This window comes from Centroberyx affinis, unplaced genomic scaffold (assembly GCF_046629955.1).
Source record: "Centroberyx affinis isolate AG114_WGS23_722 - 3 ecotype Tasmania unplaced genomic scaffold, CSIRO-AGI_Caff_v1 ptg001787l_1, whole genome shotgun sequence".
NCBI lineage: Eukaryota > Metazoa > Chordata > Actinopteri > Beryciformes > Berycidae > Centroberyx > Centroberyx affinis.
Genome location: NW_027280178.1, coordinates 426479 through 450490, shown reverse-complemented (window position 1 = coordinate 450490; position 24012 = coordinate 426479). Strand labels below are relative to the sequence as shown.

Below are 24012 nucleotides of genomic sequence, written 5' to 3'. Positions count from 1 at the left end.
GCACCACACTGCTGCCAGGCAGAGCAATGAGAGGTCATAGCCTCTCATTGCTCTCCTTCTCATGACATTCTCACATGCTCTCTTTCCCTCCCCTACCCTTATCCCACATTCTAATTTTCTCTGTCCATTCCTTAGGGAGCACCATCAGTTTCTTCTGCTGTGTATGAAGCTACTGTCCATCCACTTGTCCTTGGCCCATGCTGGTGGCACTGGTGCCACAGTCTTGGGGGGTCAGAGTAGGCCCCTCAGAAACCTGCTCTTTAGGCTCATAGACTCCAATGTACCAGACTCCATACAACAGGTAAACCAAACAATCAATGTAACGGTTTATCCTTTATTAAATTATTTTCATGAATATCTTTGAGCTAACTTAATTCATACAGGGACCGATTCAGGCTGCGCAAAGTTATGCAGATTTTATTTGGATTGAGATATTTTGAGCAGTTGGTAAATTTGATGTGCATGCTGAGGATTTTTAGCATGCCTTCGCTTGTGCATGGGTTTATCCAAAGCCTTGGCTTCTTTTTCCATCCCATCGGTATGATGGAATATCAGGCTGAATTTTTTAGCTGAGGTATTGCCTTTAAATACCATGTACCTTTTCATTCAGTTTTGTTCAAGACGACTATGCACAAAGATTGGAAATTAGTCATTGGGACATAAACTGTGTAAAAACATAACTAAATATTCTTTACAAAATCTTAGGTTATTCTATTTTTGAGTTGTTTTTTTCTGAAATAAGTTTTATATCAAAAGACAACTGGTTTCTACTCAACTTGCCACCCTCCAAATGCATTGATCATTGCATTTAAACTTGCATGACATATAGAATGACCAATGGAATCTTGTGTTTTCCTCCCAAATTTATTCATGTGTCCTCATTAGTGCCCTAATTGTCATGAGTACAATTCATGGAATTGAGGTCCTTATTACATTTGCAAGGCCCACAGCATGACTCAATCTGTCTTGGATCATGTATTTTTGTGCCTCACCATCTGGCCAATATTTGTACGTTCTTTGATGGCCATTAAGAACTGCACCACGCAGTGGGAAACAGAGACCTAACAAATTCCCACAACATCACCTGACACCACAGGATGCAAAACCTGTTGCTAGGATGGAAAGGGTCATATTACCTGGAGTAACATGGGAGGGATGTCGGCTGTACAACTCTGGCTCTGCAAAGCACATTTAAATGATTCCTTGACACCCTCTGTATGCCCTGGTAATGCTGTTTTCTTTTGATGATGAAGTCAAGCACATAAATGTTAGGACACTTCTCCGTAGCCTAGTTTTGGAGAGGTGTCAGTTTGCTTTAATTATTATTCAGAGACCAAACAACAGTATTACACAATCTAATTAATTCCCTTCCCAACTAAAATTCATATCCTATTTGATATCTTGGCTGTTTATTAGTATGCAGATTTCTTGTTTACATCATGAAATCATTAAGAAGGCTAGACATACTGCAGGGTTTTGAGTACACAAGGAAAAGGGCATAGAAATAGATTTCAGGTGGACACACCTGACACATTCATCACCTCAAGTGTGCATCTTGTAGGAGACTGCAAACACCTGCATGGAACTCCAGGGTTAGAATTGACGTAGTCGGGTGAGGGCGTAAAAATCAGCCTAGAGGATTATTCCGGTTATTTTTTAACCTGGGCCTAATTTTCTCAGTTTTCATCATGATGACTGATTGTGTTAAAAGTTTTGCTTCAGTTCGCTGGTAGCGCTGCTCTCAAATACAACTCAAGGGTGGAAGAAAGCTCCAACTGTTGAATCCAAAAAGCGATTAAAACACATCTGTTCGACACAATACTCAGACTGCAATTACATGGTTTTAAATAGCTGTGATTGAACAATTATCACAACGTTTCAGTTATAATAGTCAATTTGATACTTTTTTAGTGTTGCTTACACACCTCTTTGTTTACTTTACCGGCTGCCTGGAAGTATGAGCTTTCCTTGTTTCAGCTTGAAAGCGTTCTTTACATGCTTTATTCGTTGGAACGGCCACATCCAATATTATTTGTATTCTTGAATTTAAATACAACCATAAACAAACTACAGCAGATATTTCTCATTTTTCCTAAGCATGATTGACTTTTATTTTGCAACATCGGTGGATGTGTTGCTATTTTTACTGCCGTCAGACTTGATACCAGGTGGGAGATAACGGACCCCACAAAAAAGGCCACATAGCCATATCCTAATTGTACTTACCACATATCATGTTGATGTGAACGGGTTTTCCCGGGTCTATGTGCAAACTAGCTCATGCTAGTTAAAATAATATATAATATTGTAATATATGCAAGTTTCAGCCAATGGACAATCGGAAAATCTGCATTGAAAATCTGTGTTGAAAAGACGTGTTTTAATAACTTTTTGCATTCAACTGTGAGCTTGCTTTGGCCCTTGAGTGTGTATTGGACAGCAGCTCTACAGTGAAGTGATGAAATTCTGAACATAATCAGTCATCATGATGGCAAAAATTAGGAAAATATGGCACAGGTTGAAAATAACTGGAATTATCCTATAAGTACTACTGCAAGGCGTTTAAGTCAATGCCTGTGGGCCCACAGAGCCCATATATGTTTTTATTTATTTATTTTTATTTAATTAGTTAACCCACAATTTCTATGTGTCCTCAGGCAGTGATGAACACTCTGTCCATTGGGGCATCCCTGCTGCTGCCTCCTCTGAGGGAGAGAACAGAGCTGCTCCACTCCCTCCTACCTCAGGGGCCAGAGAGCTGGGAGAACCTCTCCAAAGGACAGGTATATAGTGTACTTGTGTATAGGATATGGTAGTTTGTCTGCCTGAAATGCAGTTGATTGGTCATTAATTTAAAATCTAGCTACAGAAAAATATACCTTGCAGTTATGTAATTACTCTGGCAGACAGGCACCTAAACAGAGGTGACTTTTGTTGTGTTCCTGGTAGGGTTGAGCGATAGCAAAAGTTAGGCATGGTGAATTGAATTGAAAAGCGGCTTTTCAATTTTTGCATTTTTAAATCTTAATTTACAGTGTAAGTCCTCACAGTCAAGAGAAAACAACTGAAAATGTAGCAAATTTTTATTTGAGCATACTTTTTGTACATGTGCGCTTCCCAATTTCAATCTGTCTGTGTTTACCTACTGACAATATGTTAGTCAAGGTGGTAGTGGCTAACCAACCTAAATACCTAAATTTAGAACGGGCACAATGAATGTTTCCTATCTGCCATTTCTGTTTAATATGCAAGAGTTAATAAAGATTAAATTTGTTTGATAGGGTAACAAAGTCAATGTTTGCAGTGGAGCAATGAAAGAAATAATTTTAGGTTGCTGACAGATTTACTTGCTATTGGAGCTAAATACCAACATTTTAGACACGCTATGCTGATATTATATCTTTAATGTTGGCTTAACTTGTAACAGTTAACTAATGTTCCTCATTGGTCACAATGCCACTTTTTGCCACAGATGTCGTGGTTAGACCTTGTGTTCAACATGACTTTGGTCTCAATGAAAGTAAACCCATATATAATGGTGCTTGGGATTTTTTTTTTAGGGTTTTAAAGTCAAGACAGGCTGGATTTTGTCAAGGCAGCTATCTATGTTTGTCGAGCGCTATGGGAAACCCTGAATGTGTTGCACTAGGACACATTTTAAAGGGGTAGAACACACTAAAACATGTTTTTTGGGTTGTATGACTGTCCTGAGATTAAAAAACAATATTCCTGATCAAAATCTCAACATATAAGGGCAAATGTGGTTTTATTGATTTTTCCAGGCATTAAATGACAGTTCCAGCATGATTTGAGTTTTTTGCTAATTTTTTACGTTTTCCATCCCTTAAGTATTAATTTTGACTGTTTTACGTCTTTACGTGACAATTAAATATATTTTTAAATCAGTTTTGCCATACCTCTCGGGCACATTCACTCCCATTCAATTCCAAACGTCACAGAAAACAACTCCCGAGACTTTGGTCGTTAAAGGTAATCCATCACTGTGAATGAGAAGCCAACAACTGTGTTTTGCATCAGAACACTAATATCAGTCAATAACATTTGGGAACACTGCGAGAACGGAGATGGGACAGAAGGGGGTCGCTTACTTCTGCTGTCTGCTTGAAGGGAAGAGTTCATATTGAGATTGGGTGCTCTGCAGGGTGACAGGGTGTGTTTGACTACACCACCAGGCTGCATTCTTTCCCGACTGAACGACTCAAAGGGCTCGCCGGTGGCTCAACATGTTAGGCCGGCGTCTGGACACCAGTACTGCCAGCATGCATGTTTGTAACCTGCATTTCTCTTGGGAGTGCTATGCTAATTATGTGGAAGTTGAGATGGGATTTGTTGCACATCGCCAACTTCGAGTAAATGATGATGCAGTTCCAAACCCTACTGAACATGTACTAACTCCGGACCCGGTGAGTTCACTAAAACTTTCAAACTATCTATGTTAATTAACTGTAAGTGTTGGCTAGCTTTAGCTTGGCTTGCTAGTTGATTAGCTGTAGCTACATATTTTCTGCCAAGGCCTCACAGTAATAGTTGTGTGTCTAAGGTACCTGCAATTGGTTAACTTGGTAAAGATGACAACAGTGTCCCTTTTCACTGTGGACACTTCTCTAGGTAACGCTGTAGCACCAATGGTGTCAGATGTTTTGACTCAGGTGTTGAGCCTAGTGTATCTGAGCTCATAATCTTGTAACCCGTATAGAGTATAAATCCAATGTTACTTTGCTTTAGATGTTGAGATCTATTTGTGTGCATCACATTATGTACTGAATGATGCTGTACGCATTGGCATCATAATTACAGAGTATGACTATTTCTAGCCCCAAAATCTGTAGGAGATTGTCTGCCAGACCAACGAGAATGAGCCTGTCAAAAGAGAGCTTGGATTCTAAATCTCTCCAGTTGGCCTGCAGCAGCATTCCTCTTTGTAGACTCACATTAAGCCCCCAAGGAGAAGTAAGGGTGAGTAAGTATCTCAGTTTATTACAACTTAAGTGACTTTGGTCATGTTTAATTACAACACACACGCATGCAGACACACACACACACACACACACACACACACACACACACACAAACATGCTGTACTATTAGATGTAGATATTTTACAGCCGATGTGTTGGATTTTGTAGGTCTATTAGATTATTGGGAAAGTAGGTAAGTCAAGGAAAGGCTACACTTCAGAACCATGGATAGTGCTCTGTCACGTACGGACAGTGCCTGGAAATGTAGCCTTAACAGACGGTCACAGAATCAAATCAACAAGTTAACAAAGCAACTAACTATAGTTGATATATTTAGGCTACATAACTATAGCTTAAGCCAACAGTATGTGGTACTCATGCGTCAGTAACAGAGGAACACATCAGACCAAAAAAGCACATGTTGTAGGCCTATGCTGTTTTATGTAGCAGCTTTGCCCACATCATATCAAAAACATAATTGGCCTCATGCAAGAACATTTTCGTATTCTTATCTTAAATTTCTCGTACTTTTTTCGTGAGGTGGACTCGTACGAGTGTGCCACGTCAGATTCACCAAACGTTGTAAATGACCTGCATAAACATGATGAATGGCACCTGTTCTAAATGAACACGCGTTCATGAGAATTGTGAATTTGCAAAATTGACGCCCCAATAATGCCATATAAGGTTAGGCGTCCAGCCCATATGTCGGGAAGCTTCATTCATAAAACTGATAGGAAGACTAAGGAGAAGTCTACCAGCTTTGAAGTTCTACTATTAGAAATAAGTCAACCAAAGCATATAATATTTAATATAATTCAATAGTGGAATCAAAGGCCCTGCTAAAGCCAAGGAATGGGGAAAAATAACTCCCATTCCCTTGCGATAAACAACTATAGTATTCCTATACATTTTAGATGAACACTAAATAAATATCACAACAAAGCTATAATTCCCTATAGGAATATTATAGTGATACTATAGAAGACAAAAATACCATGATAAGGTCACTATAAACTCACTATTGAGTACCACAGACACTCTAAGTCCCTATCAGAGTATTATAGGAATATTATAGGATTATAGTGATTTGTCGTTAGGGCACCGTCACAGAAATAAAAAAAGAAATGGCTTGACATGAAATTAGATGCTAATAGCAAGGCAATCCTATGACTGCAACAGGAGGGCCAGGAGGAATTCTCTGTTACACCGACAGATGAAAGAATAGGCCTAAACCTGCCATAACTGGCGATATAGCAGTGTCAGGTGTTCAGCGGTGTCGCCCTGGACAGCGACTTGCACCTCAACCTGGTAAGACCTAAATTTAGATTCACTTGCACTTACCCACATTAAAGTTATCACCTGGAGAAAAATAGCCTATAAATCAGATTTATCTCCCTCTATAATGTATTTCCCCCAATACAATCTAACCTTGCCTATGTCTCATCTGAGTGTTTGTCAAATAACCTGGTGATTATTAGAGTTTTTTGTTTTGTCTTTGTATTGAGCGCACTTATAGGCTACTATGTAACCCGCATGGATACTTATGAGATTTTATGTGGCTCTGGTCAAATAAATTATGTGCTACCTTCTTTTGAAAAAGCCATGAGTGCGCCCTTGCTATTTCTCCTGTTGTTGTAACCACTGTACTGGTTAATCTCAACATGATTATACATTACTTTACAGTGTCATTTATATATTCAAACTCAACATTTCTTCAAAGTGACAAAGATACAATCCATTAGTCAACAGCAAAGTTTTGGTTGATTGTACGTGACTCGTACGACAGGTCTGGACCACTCGTACATTTTGTTCGTACCTAAGACAAAATTGTAAATATGTGAAAATTGGTGAATGCGGCAAGTTCTCTTAAATCGCTCGTACGAGTGATTTAAGAATGAATCTGTTAGTACGAGTGATTCTTGCATGAGGCCCAGTAAGACAGTGCAGGTGCTCGGTGGCGATCCAACATCCAAGGCTCCTAGATCCCCCTACTCTCCTTCTGAATGAGGCCCAGCTCATGTAAGACAGGCAGTGGCCTCTCTTGTGCTGAAGGTCCATTTGGGTCTGTTTATCAGTGCTGTGGGGACCACAGCCCCGCCCCGATCATCCAGATCATAGCTTTGTAACAAGTGAGCCTAACTCTTGTGTAGCAGTGTAGCTTCTCTGAAATTTTGGTAATCTGTGTAAAGCTGTGGATAACTCAAATGTTCCATCATATTTTAGATGATTGTCCCTATGATTATGACAGTCCTGATTGGTAAAGTGGCCAGTATAAAGTTATTTTTCAGTTGAATTGATGAAAAAGATTCTGATTTACATAATCTGTTTATCTTTTGTTCTTAGATCTTCAAGCTATCCTACCTCTACCTCTTGGAGATGCGGCCAGGATTTGAATTCTGCTGAGGCCTGGGATAGCCCCCTTAATTCTGGCCAGGACATCCCTAGATCTATGAACATACAAAGTTCATTGGGTCCATTTACTATTTCTATCAGCCACCAACACCTATCTGACACATATCTGTCATAATAAATTTAAGTGTTTGTTTTTGCACAGTTTGGTGCACAGTGGTTGGATTTTGCGTAATGGTTGAATAATTTGCTCTGATGATTCATTACTTATGTAATGAACATATCTAATAATCTTCATTATTTGTATAGGCCTATCAGTGTTATGTTTATGTAACAGAATGTTATCAGTGATAATTAGTGATACTCAGTAATAATTTAGGATGTATTGTAATATTGTACATATTGTTGTCCCACAATACTTGTAAAAAGCATTTATCCCATATACTCTCTTGATTTACACTAGACATCAGCAGCATGATTTATTCCGCCACGTCATGGTGTGTGACAGAAGGTCTTGTATTATTTAGTAATGGTCATGTGGCTGTTGCAAAACTGTATGATAGTTTACATTGAAAATATACCTATTGTATATATTTGTTGTCTATCACTAGGTTGTTGCTACTCTGTGATCCCTTTCCATTATCCTTGTACCATCTATGCATCTGATCTGAATGAATTTAGCAATAAAGACATGCTATTTTGTGTAAGATTGTTGTCATTTGTTGAAGTGAGTAGTTTGGTCCAAGCACTTAGTGCTGAAATCCTATTATACTTTTTGTACTTATTGTACGTTAGGATTATTCTTCTTTTTCTTTTTCTCTGCTAAAAGTATATAGAGCTCATAAACTGTAAGACCCACTGCAGTCAATCTTGGCAGATAGGTTTGGAAGATTTTCTCACAGATTCCTTGGATCAAGCCAAATCAAGTGGGCATAGTGTAGTCCTTGTCACGCATCCAACAGGCACGACTCAACACCAAATACTTGAATATGACTGTAATTGATCAAAAGGTGGTGCTTTAATCGCCTTCCAAACTCACGCATGAGTCAGGCACCCTTACTCAAATTTCCCTGAACATTGATTTACAGCTGAAAAAAGTGAGTATAGTGTTTCATCCCCCATAAAGTAATGAATAATATTGTTAAAAGTCTAAAGATGATGCTTGTAAAGCCATGATGAAGTTGATTTATGGAAAACCTTTGTTCTTCTTTCTTTTTCACCATTTCTTTCCAAGTTGATCCAATCTCCACAAAATGTTGCACACAGCATATGTGGACATGCTATTGTATTGCTATTACACAGAATATAGTCCTAATCATTTCACTGTGAAACTGAAATTTGACCATGAAGACATGCAAATAGAAAGTGAGGCATACTTCTTGAACGCTTGATGTTATAGTGAGGGACCTGCTGGTTTTCTACTCTACCTGGTAGTTAATTACATTCACCTGGTTTAATCAGGGGCTGAATTGAGACCTGGGACACCAGGTGACTGCAATCAACTACCAAGTAAAATAGAAAATAGCAGGGGGGTCCTGATGACCAGGATTGAGAACCACTGTGCTAGAGTAACCAAATTCCATATACATGTTTTAGATGGGCTCAAAAGTGCATCAGTCCACATTTGTTCATGCTCTGTAGCGCCACTATCAGGACAACCTAGATATAGCACCTTTTTATTTCTCCTACAAAGTTGCCTCAATCTCCAATAATTACACATTTATATTACACATTTTACACACTAATTTCAACTGCCTATATCATCTTTGTATCACAGAATTTTGTTACTTGTAGCTGTTTGGCTGTGACGCACAAAAAAGTTGACATTGAGGACATGCATAATTCCTTAACACGGAGAAATGAGAAACCAAGTGTTTGTGAAGGGCTTAAAAGTTTGGGGCGCCCCGGTGGTTCACCGAGTAGAACGCGTACCATAAGGCTCAGTCCTTCCTGCAGCGACCCGGGGTCGAATCCGGCCCGCGGTCATTTGCTGCATGTCCTCCCCTCTCTCTCTCCCATACCCTCCTGTCTCTCTCTCACACTGTCGCTATCAATAAAATGCCTAAAATAAATCTTAAAAAAAGATTGATACCCTAGTACCTAGCTAGAATGTAGCAGTTATCCACAGCCTGTTGTCAATATATCTATCTTGTCCTCTTTCTCTTATAAAGCGTCTGCAGTTGGACATGGTCCTGAATAGCCTCCAGGAGCAGAGCCATGTAGCCTCTCTGCTAGGCTACAGCTCTTTTGGGGAGCCTACAGCCCTGGGAGTCCCCCTGGCCCCCACTATGTCAGTCCGGCCACCCTCTTCAAGCAGTCCTGCCGAGGCCTATGACCATCTCCACTTGGCAGAGGTGCTGCTCAGAACCCTTCTCCTCAGCATAGGATTCTACACGGTATGGAATAAAGAGGACCCTGTGTGTGTGTGGGGTGTGTGTGGGTGGAGGCTATGATTCACAATTTAACTTTGGGGAGAATGTAATGCATTCATCTTTCCTGATTATAGGGCATCTTGGATGAAATTTCCCGTAGATTTTCCACAGTTTTGATCTACATCCTTACCATTCAATTAATGTGATGTCCGCTCTCATACAGACCCATTCTGTTTATGTGTGTTTGTGCTCATGCAGGAACGGGCATTTGGGGAGTTGGAGAAAAATAGTGACAAGCAGCTGTCCAGTGAGAGCCAGAGACAGACCGATCCTCCCTCTCACTTCCACCAGCTGCTGTCTGCACTTCACAAACACCTGCTTGCCCACTGCTACGTCTGTTCCAACCCTGAGGTACACCACAGAGTTCACTACACAAAATAAACAGTTTACGGTACAAAAGTGCAAGCAATTTTACAGACACCACATGTTCCTTTCAGTTTGTGAAATGGTATGCCCAGTTTGCCAACACCTCATGTTATGTCCTGATACCTCATATTTTAACCAAAGCTCTGTTGTCATATAGTTATATTTATTCTCACACTATTCTTGCACTGTTCTTTAGGACGACAGCAGTGTAACATTGCTTCACAAGCATCTGTACCTGCTGCTGCCCTGTGCTGCCGAGACATTCAGGAGGTCAACCATACTGCTGGAGGAGAGCTCCCTGGACAAGCACATTATCAACAAGCTAAACAGTAAGAATAATGTGACTACTGTGTCTCATTATAACCTAGTTCTTTTATTGTGTATTTTTTGTCAATCTTTATTTACATATTAGCCTTCTGAGCTGGCATATAGGTATACACACAATTCCTTTGTGCTATGTACACATCTTCAGGCCAAAGTTTGGTCATTATGCCCCACCTTTACATTTGTGCAGAAACATGTCTTGTATTGTTATTTGCATTTACTTTACACCTGGCATTAAAATGTCTATTCACATAGATCTGGACTGCTCTTTCCCTCACAAACACATATGTAAATCGCTTGCCTGATTTGTTTTTTTCTCACAGTAAATCCAAAGTTATTAATGTTGTTTGTTAAAGTTCGTCCTGTAACAATACACTTTTTTCCTTGTTTTCTTTTTTTAATCGCCAATGGAAGGACAAATATAGACATACACACAGCTAAGTTCTATGCAGATAAAATCCAGATGGCCAAGATGCGTAGTAATGTCCGGTGTGATGGCGGTCTTTGAGTGCTTCTCTCTTTTACACACACACGCAGGCACGCACACCCTCTCTCTCATACACACACACACACACACACACACACACACACACACACACCACCACCACCAGGCATGTGATTTAGAAAAGAAAACAAGATAATGTCTTATATGATAAATCTTTCTGCCTCAAAATCCGTGACTAAATCTTCTATTTTTGTTTCCTTTATGTTGCCTTTCTCTCTGTATTCCTCCATTCTTTTGCTCGGTCACTCTCACCCTCTCTCTCTCCTGTCCTCTGCTCCCCTCTCCTTGCACCAGTGGTGTTGTACAGCTCGGTGGCTGGCAGCCTGCTGTGCCAGGTGATGTACTCCTTGCTGCTGCTGCCCCTGGGCATGGTACGACCCCTTCTCAGCCACCTGCTGGCCCTGCTGGAGCACCTTAATGACTTTAACAGCTTGCTGCCAGACACAAGCCTGCTGGAGGAGGAAGAACTGGAGTTGGAGACCCAGGAAATCTGCTCAGGTCAGTGGAACACTGATTTACTCACTGTTCTCACATGACAGGGTCCTTTATGTTTATCGTTGATTATTATTGTTTACAATAGTATCACAAGTCTATAGTCTTGAGCGGAGGAGGCCACATTTTGCACTTTAGGTTCTTCTCAAGCTGAGAGGGGATCTTATCTTTACAGATAAAAGTGAAGAAACAAACACATTCCTTGGACAGCAGGAAGAGGAGGAGGAGGAGGAGGAGAGCAAGTGGGTTTGGCTTCTGGACCTGGAGCGGTCTGTGGCACTGGCAATTGGTCGTTGCCTTGGTGGCATGCTGCAGGGCCCACCACCCTCACTCCAGGAGAGGTCATCAGAGTTCTGGCTGTCGAACATCCTCCTCAGGAACGGCCTTGAGATGGACTTTGAACAGCTGGGTAGGACAACCTACTGCTCGTCTTGGGGCTTTCACACAAATTCTTCACAATTTGCCCTAACCTGCACCTCACTATAACAAATGCATACTATCTTCACTTTCATCCCTGGGTTTATGTTGTAGCAATGAGTGGAATGTTGAAAAAAATGGAAACTTGACACCACACTTGACTGTTTCAAGTACCTAACATTAGCTACTAATGCTAAATAAGCTAGCAGTTTCATAGACACATCACTTGCATTGAAATTAAACAATTGGGTTGTTCAATTTTCATCATTCCAAAATGTATAGAAATTAGGTCAACATTCCACACTTTTTAACTCTATATGTAGTCTCTAGTCCCCAAATGTTCAGGAATCATTCATAAGTGTATATTCCTATGTTCTATGTGTTGCTTTGTCCTGTAGACTCTGGCATGGCATGGCTGACAGAGGTGGTACTGCTGGGCAGTAGTGATGCCAGGCTGGCAGAGCTGAATCTGAGTGAGGAAACCAATACTTTGCTGGAACTGGCCCTGGGCTCTTCCAGAGAACCTGCAAGTGGCCTGTGGCGGAAGATGAAGGACTATGCTTCCAGCAGAGGTACTTTGCATTTGTCTGCGTTTATGTGTGCATGCATACCTGTGTTTGAAAGTCTGTCATGTTAGTATCCAGGTGATAATAGATTCACAGGCTATTTTTAAAAGGTTTTTTCAGAGAGTAAGATGATGTGGTATTAATAATGATTAATAATTAATGGTATCATAAATTGCATGTACAGCTGCTGTCAGTCTATTGAAGTTTTGCAAGTTTTGCTTTTGAATATTATGCATCAATATAGATGCCCTTACTGTGAAGCTTACTTTTTGAAAGAGTTTGTAAATTCATGTTTCATTCCGGTAGTTATTCTGTGTTTTGCCCTTCTGTGACTTTGTTCATAATTAAGCTGTGTTGTTTTCTGTGAGAGCAGACTGGGAGAGTGGAGGCCCTTCAGGTGACTCTGTGCTGGAGACGGTTTGCCGCTGCAGTCTGGCTGCTCTTCTCAAACACACCGGGCTACAGGATGAGGCCTGTTGGCAGGACAAGTCAGTAGCACAAACAAAATATTTACTGAAATGTCTGCTCTTATTCATTGACTTGGAAAGTTTAGTCTGTTTAATTGGTCATATTTTTGAAAGGGTGGAATGTGATTAAAACAGTATTGCATTAGGTCAGTGCTGCAATATTGAGTCTGTGGCATTAAGGGAATAACTGTACATTACTATGTTATTTATCCTCTCTACCTTGAGACAGATATGAGCCCTGTGAGATGCTGTTGGAGATCTATGAAATGGTCTATAAAATCAGAAGCACTCTACTGGCCCACAAAGACTCTCCAGGTACCTCACAGGCTCTGGCTGCCACCAAACAGGTACTGTTGTTAGAATTATTCCACTCATTTTTATAATAAACTATATTTAAATGGGCTATATTTGTCAGAGGTGAACAAATTATAAACAATGAAATTTATGGTTTAATTTGTCAAACAGTGGGGGAATAGTGGCAAAATGACAAACTCAACACAACATTGCACAGCATTAACACAGCATTAATTAAGCGCCACTGGTTTCAAAGATTTGAAAGCATTATTTTGCGCACTTCATAGTATACCATATCCTTACCTATGTAAGCGGCAAATACAAGTTAGTAATTTCTTACAATCCTGGTAATGGTTAAATTGCATTCCGTTGTGTGTTGCTTTACTGCATCAAAAACAGCCTAGACATAATTTAAATAAAGAAAAAAATCAGGTGCCGTGCCATCGATGTATTTATAGCCTGTGTCTCTCCTTTTGCGCACTTCAGAGCTCTCAGGCTTCCCAAAGCCCTGATGAAGACGGGCAGGAGGCAGGCAGCTCAGCGGAGCAGGCGGGAAAGGAGCCTGAGCAGCAGGCAGGAGGTCAGGTCCCTTCGGCCGCCACAGCAAAACACAACCAGGAGGAGGTGGCAGAGGAGGACACATTTGGCAACAGTCGTATGTACCTGTCAGGTTAGCATGTAATGTCTCTTTCGCTGTTCTCTCCCTCATTCCTGTTCCAGCCGCATGAATTATGTTATTTTTGTATCATTGTGGACAGTGATTGGCAGACTGAACAACAAGACTGATCCAAACAGAAAGATGAACACACACACACACACACACACACACACACCATCTTTAACACAGACATCTCAGATTCGCAAGGGTTTCTCCTCTCTCTGCAGAAGTGCTAGAGTCATTCATGGCCACCCGGGAGGCCATGCAGCTACAGCAGAATGTGACTGTGTACGAGTCCTTTGGCACTTCCACCCTCCCCAGCAGCATGGAGAGCCCTGGCAGCCCAGAGAGGGAGCCTGATCCCAAGCAGCAGTGGGAGAAGCGGAGGGGGTCAGAGGAAGGCCTGTCTTTCCCTGCTGCCTGCCATCTGGTGGTGTCCCGTTGTCTGTTCCTCCTACTGGGGGTCAGGCCTGCTTGGGTGGAGCCCAACGAATGGGAGAATAGGCAGCCTGTGGACCCTGGAGCCAGGTAAAGCGTGTGAGGGTGTGTGTGCGGATTTGTTTTAAATGCTGTTTATTTGAGTGGGTTTGTGTTTTTGTCAAGTGTATATTTTTGCACCAACTGTCAGTATCATCCTCTTTCAGGAAAACATCACCAGAATCTGTGAAGTTGACTGCTGATGGTAGGAAACAGGTAAGTCCTGTATAGTACAACATTGTGGCCCCTATTACACTACCTTATAAGTGCTAACATGCTCTTTTTGTCTCATTTAGTCAGACCAGTCCAACAACTGTTCTGGATCTTTCAAGAATACAATGGGTAAGTAGCACAGGTTTCCCACAAATATTACTTAACAATATGTCAGTAACACTTAAGGTTTGCTAGTTAATGTTTAATTATGTAGTTATGTAGTCATTGATTAACCACTAATTGATATATTAGTTAGCTACTTGCTGTCTCTTAACTATTGAGTAATATGTTGATAAATTATTGATAAAAATAAAGATTTTTTTATAACAGTATTTCTTTAGATTTTTCTTGTTGTTAAAATATATTTTAAACTGTTTACCTGTTGCATTTTCATCAGTCCATAATGACTATGGAGTCATTGACTATGGACTGGACTTTCCACACTTCTTCTTTTTATTTTATTTTATTTTATTTTGTATTATTTTTGGTTGTTGCTATGCACCCTGTAATGCATTCTGTTATATTGTCACCTTTTGTTATTTATTTATTTTCATAGGTAGGCTTATTCATGACCCAAACCTACAAACATACAGTGCCTTTTAAGGACTTAATAATTGATCCTTTTGAAGTTGATATGATCAACAGTGAATCTCCCTGGAACGTACTATCCAACAGTGATCCTGACATTAACTGCCTCTATGCTATGAACCGAAGTGTAACTGATAAATGCAAGTATTTTCTTGATGACGAATTTAAAAAAGTCTGTGACCAAATTCACAATCACAGTTTATCATTTTTGCACATAAATGCTCGTAGCCTCTCTAAAAATTTGTATCATCTTGCTCTTACTATTTCTAACCTTAACTTTCCTTTTTCTGTTATTGGTATTTCATAATCATGGTTACGTAAAGATAATTCAGACTATTACACTCTAGATGACTTTAATAATGTTCATAGATGTAGAGAAGGTAAAGTAGGAGGCGGTGTATCTTTATATGTGAACAATAATTTGGAATATAAAGAAAGAACTGACATTGAACAATGCTTTGAGCGGTGTGGAGAAGCAGTATTTATTGAGACAGTGAACCATACGATTGTAGGCTGTATCTATAAGCCTCCAAATTCCAAGATATCTGATCTTAACCAATGCTCTTTCTATAGTATCTCATGAAAACAAGAAATGCTTTCTTATGGGTGACTTTAATATCAATCTTATGAATGCAATCACTGATGAACAAACTCAGTCATTCCTAGACAGTCTATCTACTTTCTGCTTTAAACCTGTGATTTGTAAACCTACAAGAATAACTGCAAAGTCTGCAACATTAATAGACAATATATTTACCAATGTACTTGATAAAGAACTATTCTCTGGAATTCTCTGACCATTTCCCATTTTTTTTGATTACTTCTATACGAGCAAATATCTCTTTCTTAACCAGGGAGCTACAGACTTTAAGATTTTAGATTTTAGATTTAAAGCACAACTTCAACAGGCATGTTGGGAAGCTGTATTAAAGAATGATGATCCTCAGCAGGCTTACACCTTATTTATGAGGGAACTCACAACATATTACAATTATTCTTTCCTGGAAAAGACAAAACATTTGAAAAGAGAATCTCGTGGTAGGCCATGGGCAAGTCAAGGAATTATCAAATCTCTTAAGCATAAAAACAAACAAAAAATACATCTTTAGTCCTATACCTCTTAATTATGAAAAGTATAGACAGTATAGAAATAAACTAAACCACGTTGTCAGATCTGCAAAGAAGAAATGTTATGCTGATGAAGTGGTTAAATGTAACAATAATATGAAAGCCCTGTGGTCGACATTAAATCAAATTCTAAACAAAAGGAAAACATTATTATTATTATTAAATTGTCTTTGAATGTTAAAAAACAACAACTTTTTAATATTTAATTATAGAAAAAATAAAATGAGTGTCAAAGACGTAGGGGTGATGATTGACAATAATATAATTTTTTATTTTTTATTTTTTAGGCATATTAATCGATGACAAACTGCTGGAAACCCCATATTAAAGAAATTTCATCCAAAATTGCCAAAAATACTGGTATCTTAAGTAAAGTTCGTTATTGTTTGGACAAAAAAACTACTCAGATGTTGTACTACTCTATGATTTATCCTTACATTAATTATTGCAATGTCATTTGGGCTAGCACCCATCCTACCAAGCTGAATCATATCTATCTCTTTCAAAAATGTTGTGTTCGAATCATTTCACATGCAACTTACTTAGCTCACTCACAACCTCTCTTTAAGAAATTATCTATACTCAGCATCTTTCAAGTAAACCTCCTCCTCACAGCACAGTTTGTCTTCAAAGCAATTCATCATCAGCTTCCCTCTACGTTCAATAGCTTCTTCAGAAGAAGTGAAGAAAATCATAGTTACAATACAAGATGTAAGAGACAACTTTTGTTGCCTCTTACTCGAACATCCATGTCTCAGTTTAGTCTTCATTTTAGAGGAGCCAAAGTTTTCAATCAACTCCCCCATCATTTCTTTGATCTCACACCCAATCTGTTTAAAAAACAGAATTTATTTCACAATCATCATGTTTATTGAGGTGATCATACTGCTGTCCCTTTTTTGGTATAATTAATTACTTCATGTTAACTAATCTTTTCCTCTTTTTTTTGTTGTTTTCTCTCTTTATCCCTTTACTCTGCTTTTCCTTTTTTTCTTTTCATTTTCTTTTAATATTCTTTTACTTATTTTCTACTTTCCCCCCTATTTATTTAACAGTATTACTTTACCTATTGATTTGTTTATATTGTTTTGTTCTTTCTAAACTTTTTGGGGGATTTTATTACACTATATTGTAATTATGTATGATTGTTATTAAGTTTTTATAAAAGAAAAAATAAAACATAAAAAAAAAAATAAAATAAATAATATTGTCATGCAGTCACACAATAAACAGCTTTTGTAAGTGTGATTGCTGGTCAAGCGCTCATTTACCATTGATCATCGATGAATGTAATCATCAACAGTCCTGGTGCCAGTAACAGAGATTTCAAATGAACATTTCTGTTGTGGTTTTCGGTTCTGTTTTCGTTCATGATAAATTACTGTTCGAACACTTACACTTAGAAAAGAAGGGGACTGTACTTTTACAATACTTGCCTTTACCCCTCTCTGCTCTGTCTGTCCTAGGCTTGCCTCTTTGTTCTCTGGGCATCATGAAGGATGCTTGGGAACGCCTGCGCCAATGCATCAACCCCACCACCACTATGTCCCGCCGTGGCAACGATAACTTGCCCATCCTCAACCAAGTGTTCCACTTCCTCTGTGGGAGCCTGATCCATTTGTCGACCTCCCCGTCACTACTGGGCGGACAGACATGTAGTCAGGCAGACCCAAAGGCCATTACCCTAGCTATACTGCAGCAACAACAGAGGGCTGAGGTAATGAGATTTTTCTAGTTAAAATAAAGTTACAAGCAACCACTTAACTGTTAGTCAATCACCCAACCAAACAATGGATCAGGAAGCTGTAGGTCTTTTATCGGGTATTTTACAACGGCTTTGAACATGACTCATCAGACAACAGTCAGAGCTGAGGAGTGGAGCTAACCATTTTCTAATGTAATTTGAATCCAGTTCATTGTCTTGTTTTGGTCAGGTGCGTCTGGAGGCCTTGTGTCAGATGTCTTCCTTCCTGTCAGAGATGGAGGAGAAGAGCAGTAGCTCTACAGCCTCCCCACAGTTTCCTGGACTGTTGAAGTCAGTGCAGCTGCAGTTCATGTCTGGATGCTTTGGTCTGGGAACACCCATCATTGGCTCTCTCTCCGCAGCTAACTATGAGATGCAGCATTACACGGTATATCTTGTCAGTATGCTATCATAGTGACATTTATGATTAATAAGTGTGAAAAGAACGGATGGATTAAAATTAATTCAGGCTAGATGGAGAGTGTATTGCATGTTTGATATGTTTCTCCTTCATAACAATGTTGATGAGAGTTCAAAGTGTCGTAGAGGTAGTACTGTAAATTACTCTCCAATCCCTCTTATTTCAATCCAGTCTGGCACCCAGTCAGCATGCATGGATATCCAAAAAGAGCTCCAATCTGCAGCCCACACCCTCTACCAGCAGGTGGTGCGTGTCCTCAGACAGAAGGTCCTGTTGGAAAGAGAACATCCAGGTTTGCTTAGTGTGTTTTGGATCTATTTAACATTGTGTGCTTTTATTTAAAAAATCTTTTACTCTAATCCATTGCTTTTCTTTTTCAGCAGTTATTTTCCACCGTGCCTGCAGTTGTAACCCATTTAGATCTTGTCTCCCTCGCTCCCAGGCTCCTGCCAGCACCTTCTCCTAGCCACAGTGTTTGCACTGAACTTCTGCTACCAGCCAGAGGACCTGGTGTTGGTCATCAAGTGTGGCATCCTGGAAATCCTATCTATGCTGACTGACAACACTTGTGTACTGATGAACCAGGGCTGGCTTGCAAACTCCATATCTGGATCCATGTTACTGAGTGGGGCTGTCAAACTAGCTTGTGCTCGCCTGCTCCAGATATTGACCATAGCTGCAAGGTGAGGGTGTAGAGACTACTGAGACTCTAAACAGGTGTAATGGAGTGTGCATGAGTGCTGCATGAGTGCATGAGTGTAACAATTGAATAGATTTTGCTGTTGGCATTTGTATAGCAAATTGTCCTGTCCTTTCAGCTCCTTCGAGGATGCGCTGCCTATGGATGTATCCCATGCTCTAATGGAAGTGATGTGTGAGCAGCTCCAAAGTATCCTGTGCAGTTTTCACCAACAGCAGGCAGCAGAGATGGGAAAAGCTGAGGAAACAGAACTGGACTCCAGTAGCAAGAGTGCAAAGCTAGTTGGTGAGGCAATTTTAAGCTAGCTGTATGAAGTCCAGTTTAAACGTCACTGAAATATTGTTTACATTGTCCTCTCCATGCATGCAATTAAAGAGCATAACAAAATAAACTCTTGTAAATGACAGATATGTTCTGCCAGTTCAGGAAATAGCCCTAATTATGGGTTTTGTTTTGGATGTAATATGACTTCTTTTTAAAATGGGAGAATTTTCCTCCTTGTAGGAATGGAGAACAGCAAAGTGGTAGAATCTCAGCTTGCAGACTTCTTGGTGTTTCTAAGGCGTATACTGTCACTAAGAGTGACCAAAAGGCTCTCTACGTTTGTCAAGTGGATTGATCCACTCATGGCCATCATCTCCCACAAGTGCTCTTTAGGTAAGACCATTTAAAATAACTGAAAACCCTTGAATAGATGTTATTTACAATGCAGAGCAGTATAATTAGATCCTTTCCTGTCTATCCCCTCCCACCACCACCACCCTCTTTCCAGGATCCCCACGCTTCCGGAACCTTCGAACCAAACTTTTGGCCTTCCACATTTTAGAAAGACTATTACCTGCTTGTTCTGAGACAGTTCAAATTCAACAGGTAAGATATACCACTACTTTTCATATGACAGATATAAATATGGTTACAGTGAGCAAACATATAAATGCAACATGTATCAATTTAAAAGTTACAGTTCATATAACAAAATCATTCAACTGAAATAAATCATTAGGCAATTATCTATGTCAATTATCTATGGCGTGGTGATACAGATGTGCATCTTTTGGTCAAAGTTGCCTTAAAAAAAAAAAGGTCATGGATCGGAAAACCAGTCGGTATCTGGTGTGACCACCATTTGCCACATGCAGTGCGACACATCTTCACATATAGTTGACCGGGCTGTAGATTGTAGCCTGTGGCTGTGTAAAGTTGCTGGATATTGCTGGGGACTGTCGTACACACTGATCCAGATCATCCCAAACATGCTCAATGGGTAACATGTCTGGTGGGTGTGCAGGTCATGGAAGAACTAGGACGTCTTGTGCTTCCAGGAATTGTGCACAAATCCTTTCAACATGGGGCTGTGTTATCATGCTGAATCAGCGGCAGATGAATGGCACGACAGTTGGCCTCACAATCTTGTCACCGTATATGTGTGCGTTCACATTGTCATCAATGAAGTGCAGTTGTGTTTATCGTCTGTGGCTCATGCCTACTGTTACGACTTGCTTGTACCCTAGGCTTGCTAACTTACCTAACATACAGTGTGTCTAGGGAATAAAGCTAATGCCAACACTTTGGCCACTTATCCAAAAGACTCCTGGCATTGCAACTTAGAACTTAGAACAACAGTGGGGAGACTCACCTGGCGCAGGGGTTTGGTTTGGCCTCACTCCATTATGGTCATTACCAGCATGGCTGATCACCTGATGTTTCCTTTTCCTTTTTGGGGTTCGGCGTCTGTAGCCAACAGGTGTGTCCACCACCCAACTCAAGTGAAAGATATTGCATACCCCCAATTAGAGAGCCTCTGCCCTCCAAATCAGCATCACTCACCCTCATCTAAACCTAACACTACCCCACCACCATAGGGCAATCTGGTCACAATGTTGACATCAGGAAACCGGTCCTTCACACAACGCCATACACGCTGTCGGCCATCTGTTCAGTACAGTTGTAACCAGGATTCATCCAAAAGAGGAGAATTCTCCAGCGTGCCAGTGGCCATCGAAGGGTAGCGATTGCCCACTCAAATCTGTTATGATGCCGAACTACAGTCAGGTGCTGTTTAAGCAGCATCTTGATATGCCGTACTCATGAGTTGGATAGATTATGTTGGCAAAGGCAACATTGTACAATAAATGTCCATCTTTTCTGTTTCCTTCTAGATTGTTAAACAACTGTTTCGACTCCTGTCTGTTTGTATGTGGGAGGAACCACTAGCTGAGAAAAACCAAGAGGAAACGACTGAAAAAGATACAGGGGTAATATTGACAATACATAGCTAATACTGTGCATTTATGGGCTCATGCACGTAAGTGCACAGCAAGCATAAGCAGTAAAATTTCCATGTATGGAGTAGCTGGCTGGCTAAAGTCAAGCATATTGTGACTAAAACCATTGTTATAAAACAAAAAGAACAGTGTTTTTTTTTTATTATGACTGAGAATTATGACAATATTATGTCACTAATTGAAGTAATATCAAAATGTAGCAAATGAAAACACCAATCCCTTTCCTAAAAATTAATTTTCGTATGAGAAAGTATGACAATTGCAAAATATTTAGAAGTTATTTTTTTTAAAACCATCAGCATGCGATGCATCATTTTATAGCTCTATAGCTTGTACTTAAAGAGATTGTTAAGAAAAGGTTATTTTGAAATGTGCTTTCTTTTCCGTGTTTGGTCACGTTTATCCAGTGTTATTACATTGCATATACAACTAATTTATAGAGCCAGTGGATGGACATTGTTAGTGTTGGGTGCTTAAGTATTTTTGCCTGTGTTTTCTAGAATCCTGGCAGCGATGATGAATGTATTCCTATTGGAGATTTTTCCTTTGACCCGTACAAGCTAATTTGCTGTTCTTTGGAGAATGGGAACATCCTCTCCCATGGCTCAGGAGGGAAAGGTTATGGCCTGGCGACCACAGCCATCACCTCTGGCTGCTTCATATGGAAGGTAAGGATGGATGGCTAGACTGAACCAGAGAATTAATGATAAAGAAATACTTCAGCTTGCCATCACACTAGTCATATTTATCCAGTCAAACTGGCCACACTTATACAATTTAAATCATACCCTTTATTCTAAATAAGTTAATTTCATTATTTAAATCTAACAATTATACAGATTTTACTGCTGTTGTGTGCTGAGTACACATTTCCGAATATCCTGATAGCACAAATCTTTCTCTCTCTCCTCAGTTCTACATTACCAAGGAGAACAAAGGCAATGAAGGCACATGTATTGGCGTTTCCCGCTGGCCCATCCGAGACTTCAACCACCATACCACCACCGACATGTGGCTATATCGTGCGTACAGTGGCAACCTGTATCATGGAGGGGAACTGGTCCGCACGCTTCCTTCCTTCACCCAGGGTGATACAATCACCTGCATCCTGGACATGGAGGCTCACACCATCTCATTTGCTAAGAATAACAAGGTCCGTCTGGGCAGGCTTTGGTTATGGGGTAATACTCAGTATAGGGTCCTCTGTCTTTGTAATCAGCTGTACATGTGCAGCTCCAACAGCCAATGCACAGCTGTATTCTGCTTGAATCTTTGTCCGATTGTATTCCAATGCTAGGAGCCAAAGGTGGCGTTTGAAGGAGTGGTTGCCACTGAACTGTACCCTTGTGTGTTGTTCTACAGCAGTAATCCTGGAGAGAAGGTACTTCACTAAATAGTTGTCTTTTGTGTTTTTTTTATTATGCTGATCATACATCGGGCTTCAGTTGAAAACATGTTATCTAATGTCATGAAAGCCAATGACATTAGATTACATCACATCTGAAATGTTGTGGTCAGACATGGAGGGAGGGCGAGGCTTGAAATGTCTGTCTGTGAAACTTTCTTCCTCTGGCACCTCTGTGTTACCTATAGGTGGCGCTGTGTGACCTCCAGATGCGAGGCATGCCCAGTGACCTGCTATCTGGGGAGCCTCTATGCAGCCCCCGGACCACCGTGCTGCTAGAGGCTACTGTGCAGCTCCTCCGCGGGCTCCATCAATGTGACCAGTGGACCCCACACATCAACCAGCACATCCAGACGCACCTGGAGCTCATTGGTCCCCTGATGAAAGAGTGTGACCTAGGCAACTTCAAGCCAGGTCAGGCACACAGCTTAGGACAGTGCTCAACTATGGGCAAGTTTATCCTACTCTTGAAAAAAAGTTTCATCAGCCAATCACAATCCCTGCTATAGTGGACCAAGGAACAAATTGTTGGTGTTGAGAACAGATGGGGGAGACAACTTTCCAGCTCTGGAGTGGAACTAGAAATTCCTTTGATCCAGAGTCATAGAAATGAAAGCAGTATGTCTCTGGCTTGAGCATCTGTCACAGGCTACTGTATTATAGTTGCAGATGGTTACTATCATAATGAAGGCAATTCATATAGTACATTAGTATTGTGCTTATAAAGCATAATTTTGTGATGGCCTCTACTTGTTACTGTTTGTTCTGTACTCACATCTCTCATTTTCTACTACAGGCCTCAGCCCCAGATCATTTGAGAAGGAGAGAGACAAAGACTTGGCTAGTGATGGCGCAGGGGAAATGCTAGCACATCATTTGGGCCTGTCAGAGGCCCAACTGTCTGCCCTGTGCACTGAGGTGTGGCCTGTACTGGCCCTGATCGGAGGAGTGGACAGTGGGCTCCGGGCTGGGGGACTGTGCCTACACAAGCCCAGTGGGCGCAGGGCCATTCTGCTTGGGGTGCTGAAGGAGGGAAGCTCTCTGGCCAAGCTTCAGTGGGAGGAGGCTGACCTCTCTGTTAGGTATTACAGATATATATACAGATATACCCACTTATGTATGTTAACTTATCTTTGCATCTATTGCTCAAATGATGTCTCTCATGGACTTCTGCTGTACATTTCTTATATTTTTCTTGT

General features: G+C 40.5%; 1 protein-coding gene across 1 annotated transcript in view; it reads left to right on the top strand.

The window, feature by feature from the left end:
* LOC139652352 (probable E3 ubiquitin-protein ligase HERC1) overlaps nt 1-24012 on the top strand; it is a 70426-nt gene that overhangs the window by 12322 nt on the left and 34092 nt on the right. Inside the window, exons 13-39 of the mRNA XM_071529393.1 lie at nt 136-301; nt 2658-2783; nt 9503-9727; nt 9962-10114; nt 10326-10458; nt 11253-11456; nt 11626-11859; nt 12266-12439; nt 12807-12921; nt 13130-13247; nt 13681-13864; nt 14080-14380; nt 14497-14545; nt 14626-14671; nt 17725-17975; nt 18193-18390; nt 18595-18715; nt 18866-19106; nt 19242-19408; nt 19628-19780; nt 19896-19993; nt 21283-21378; nt 21909-22076; nt 22322-22561; nt 22706-22789; nt 23002-23227; nt 23610-23895. Coding sequence (XP_071385494.1) covers nt 136-301; nt 2658-2783; nt 9503-9727; nt 9962-10114; nt 10326-10458; nt 11253-11456; nt 11626-11859; nt 12266-12439; nt 12807-12921; nt 13130-13247; nt 13681-13864; nt 14080-14380; nt 14497-14545; nt 14626-14671; nt 17725-17975; nt 18193-18390; nt 18595-18715; nt 18866-19106; nt 19242-19408; nt 19628-19780; nt 19896-19993; nt 21283-21378; nt 21909-22076; nt 22322-22561; nt 22706-22789; nt 23002-23227; nt 23610-23895 — 4557 coding nt within the window. The remainder of the gene's footprint in view (nt 1-135; nt 302-2657; nt 2784-9502; nt 9728-9961; nt 10115-10325; nt 10459-11252; nt 11457-11625; nt 11860-12265; nt 12440-12806; nt 12922-13129; nt 13248-13680; nt 13865-14079; nt 14381-14496; nt 14546-14625; nt 14672-17724; nt 17976-18192; nt 18391-18594; nt 18716-18865; nt 19107-19241; nt 19409-19627; nt 19781-19895; nt 19994-21282; nt 21379-21908; nt 22077-22321; nt 22562-22705; nt 22790-23001; nt 23228-23609; nt 23896-24012) is intronic.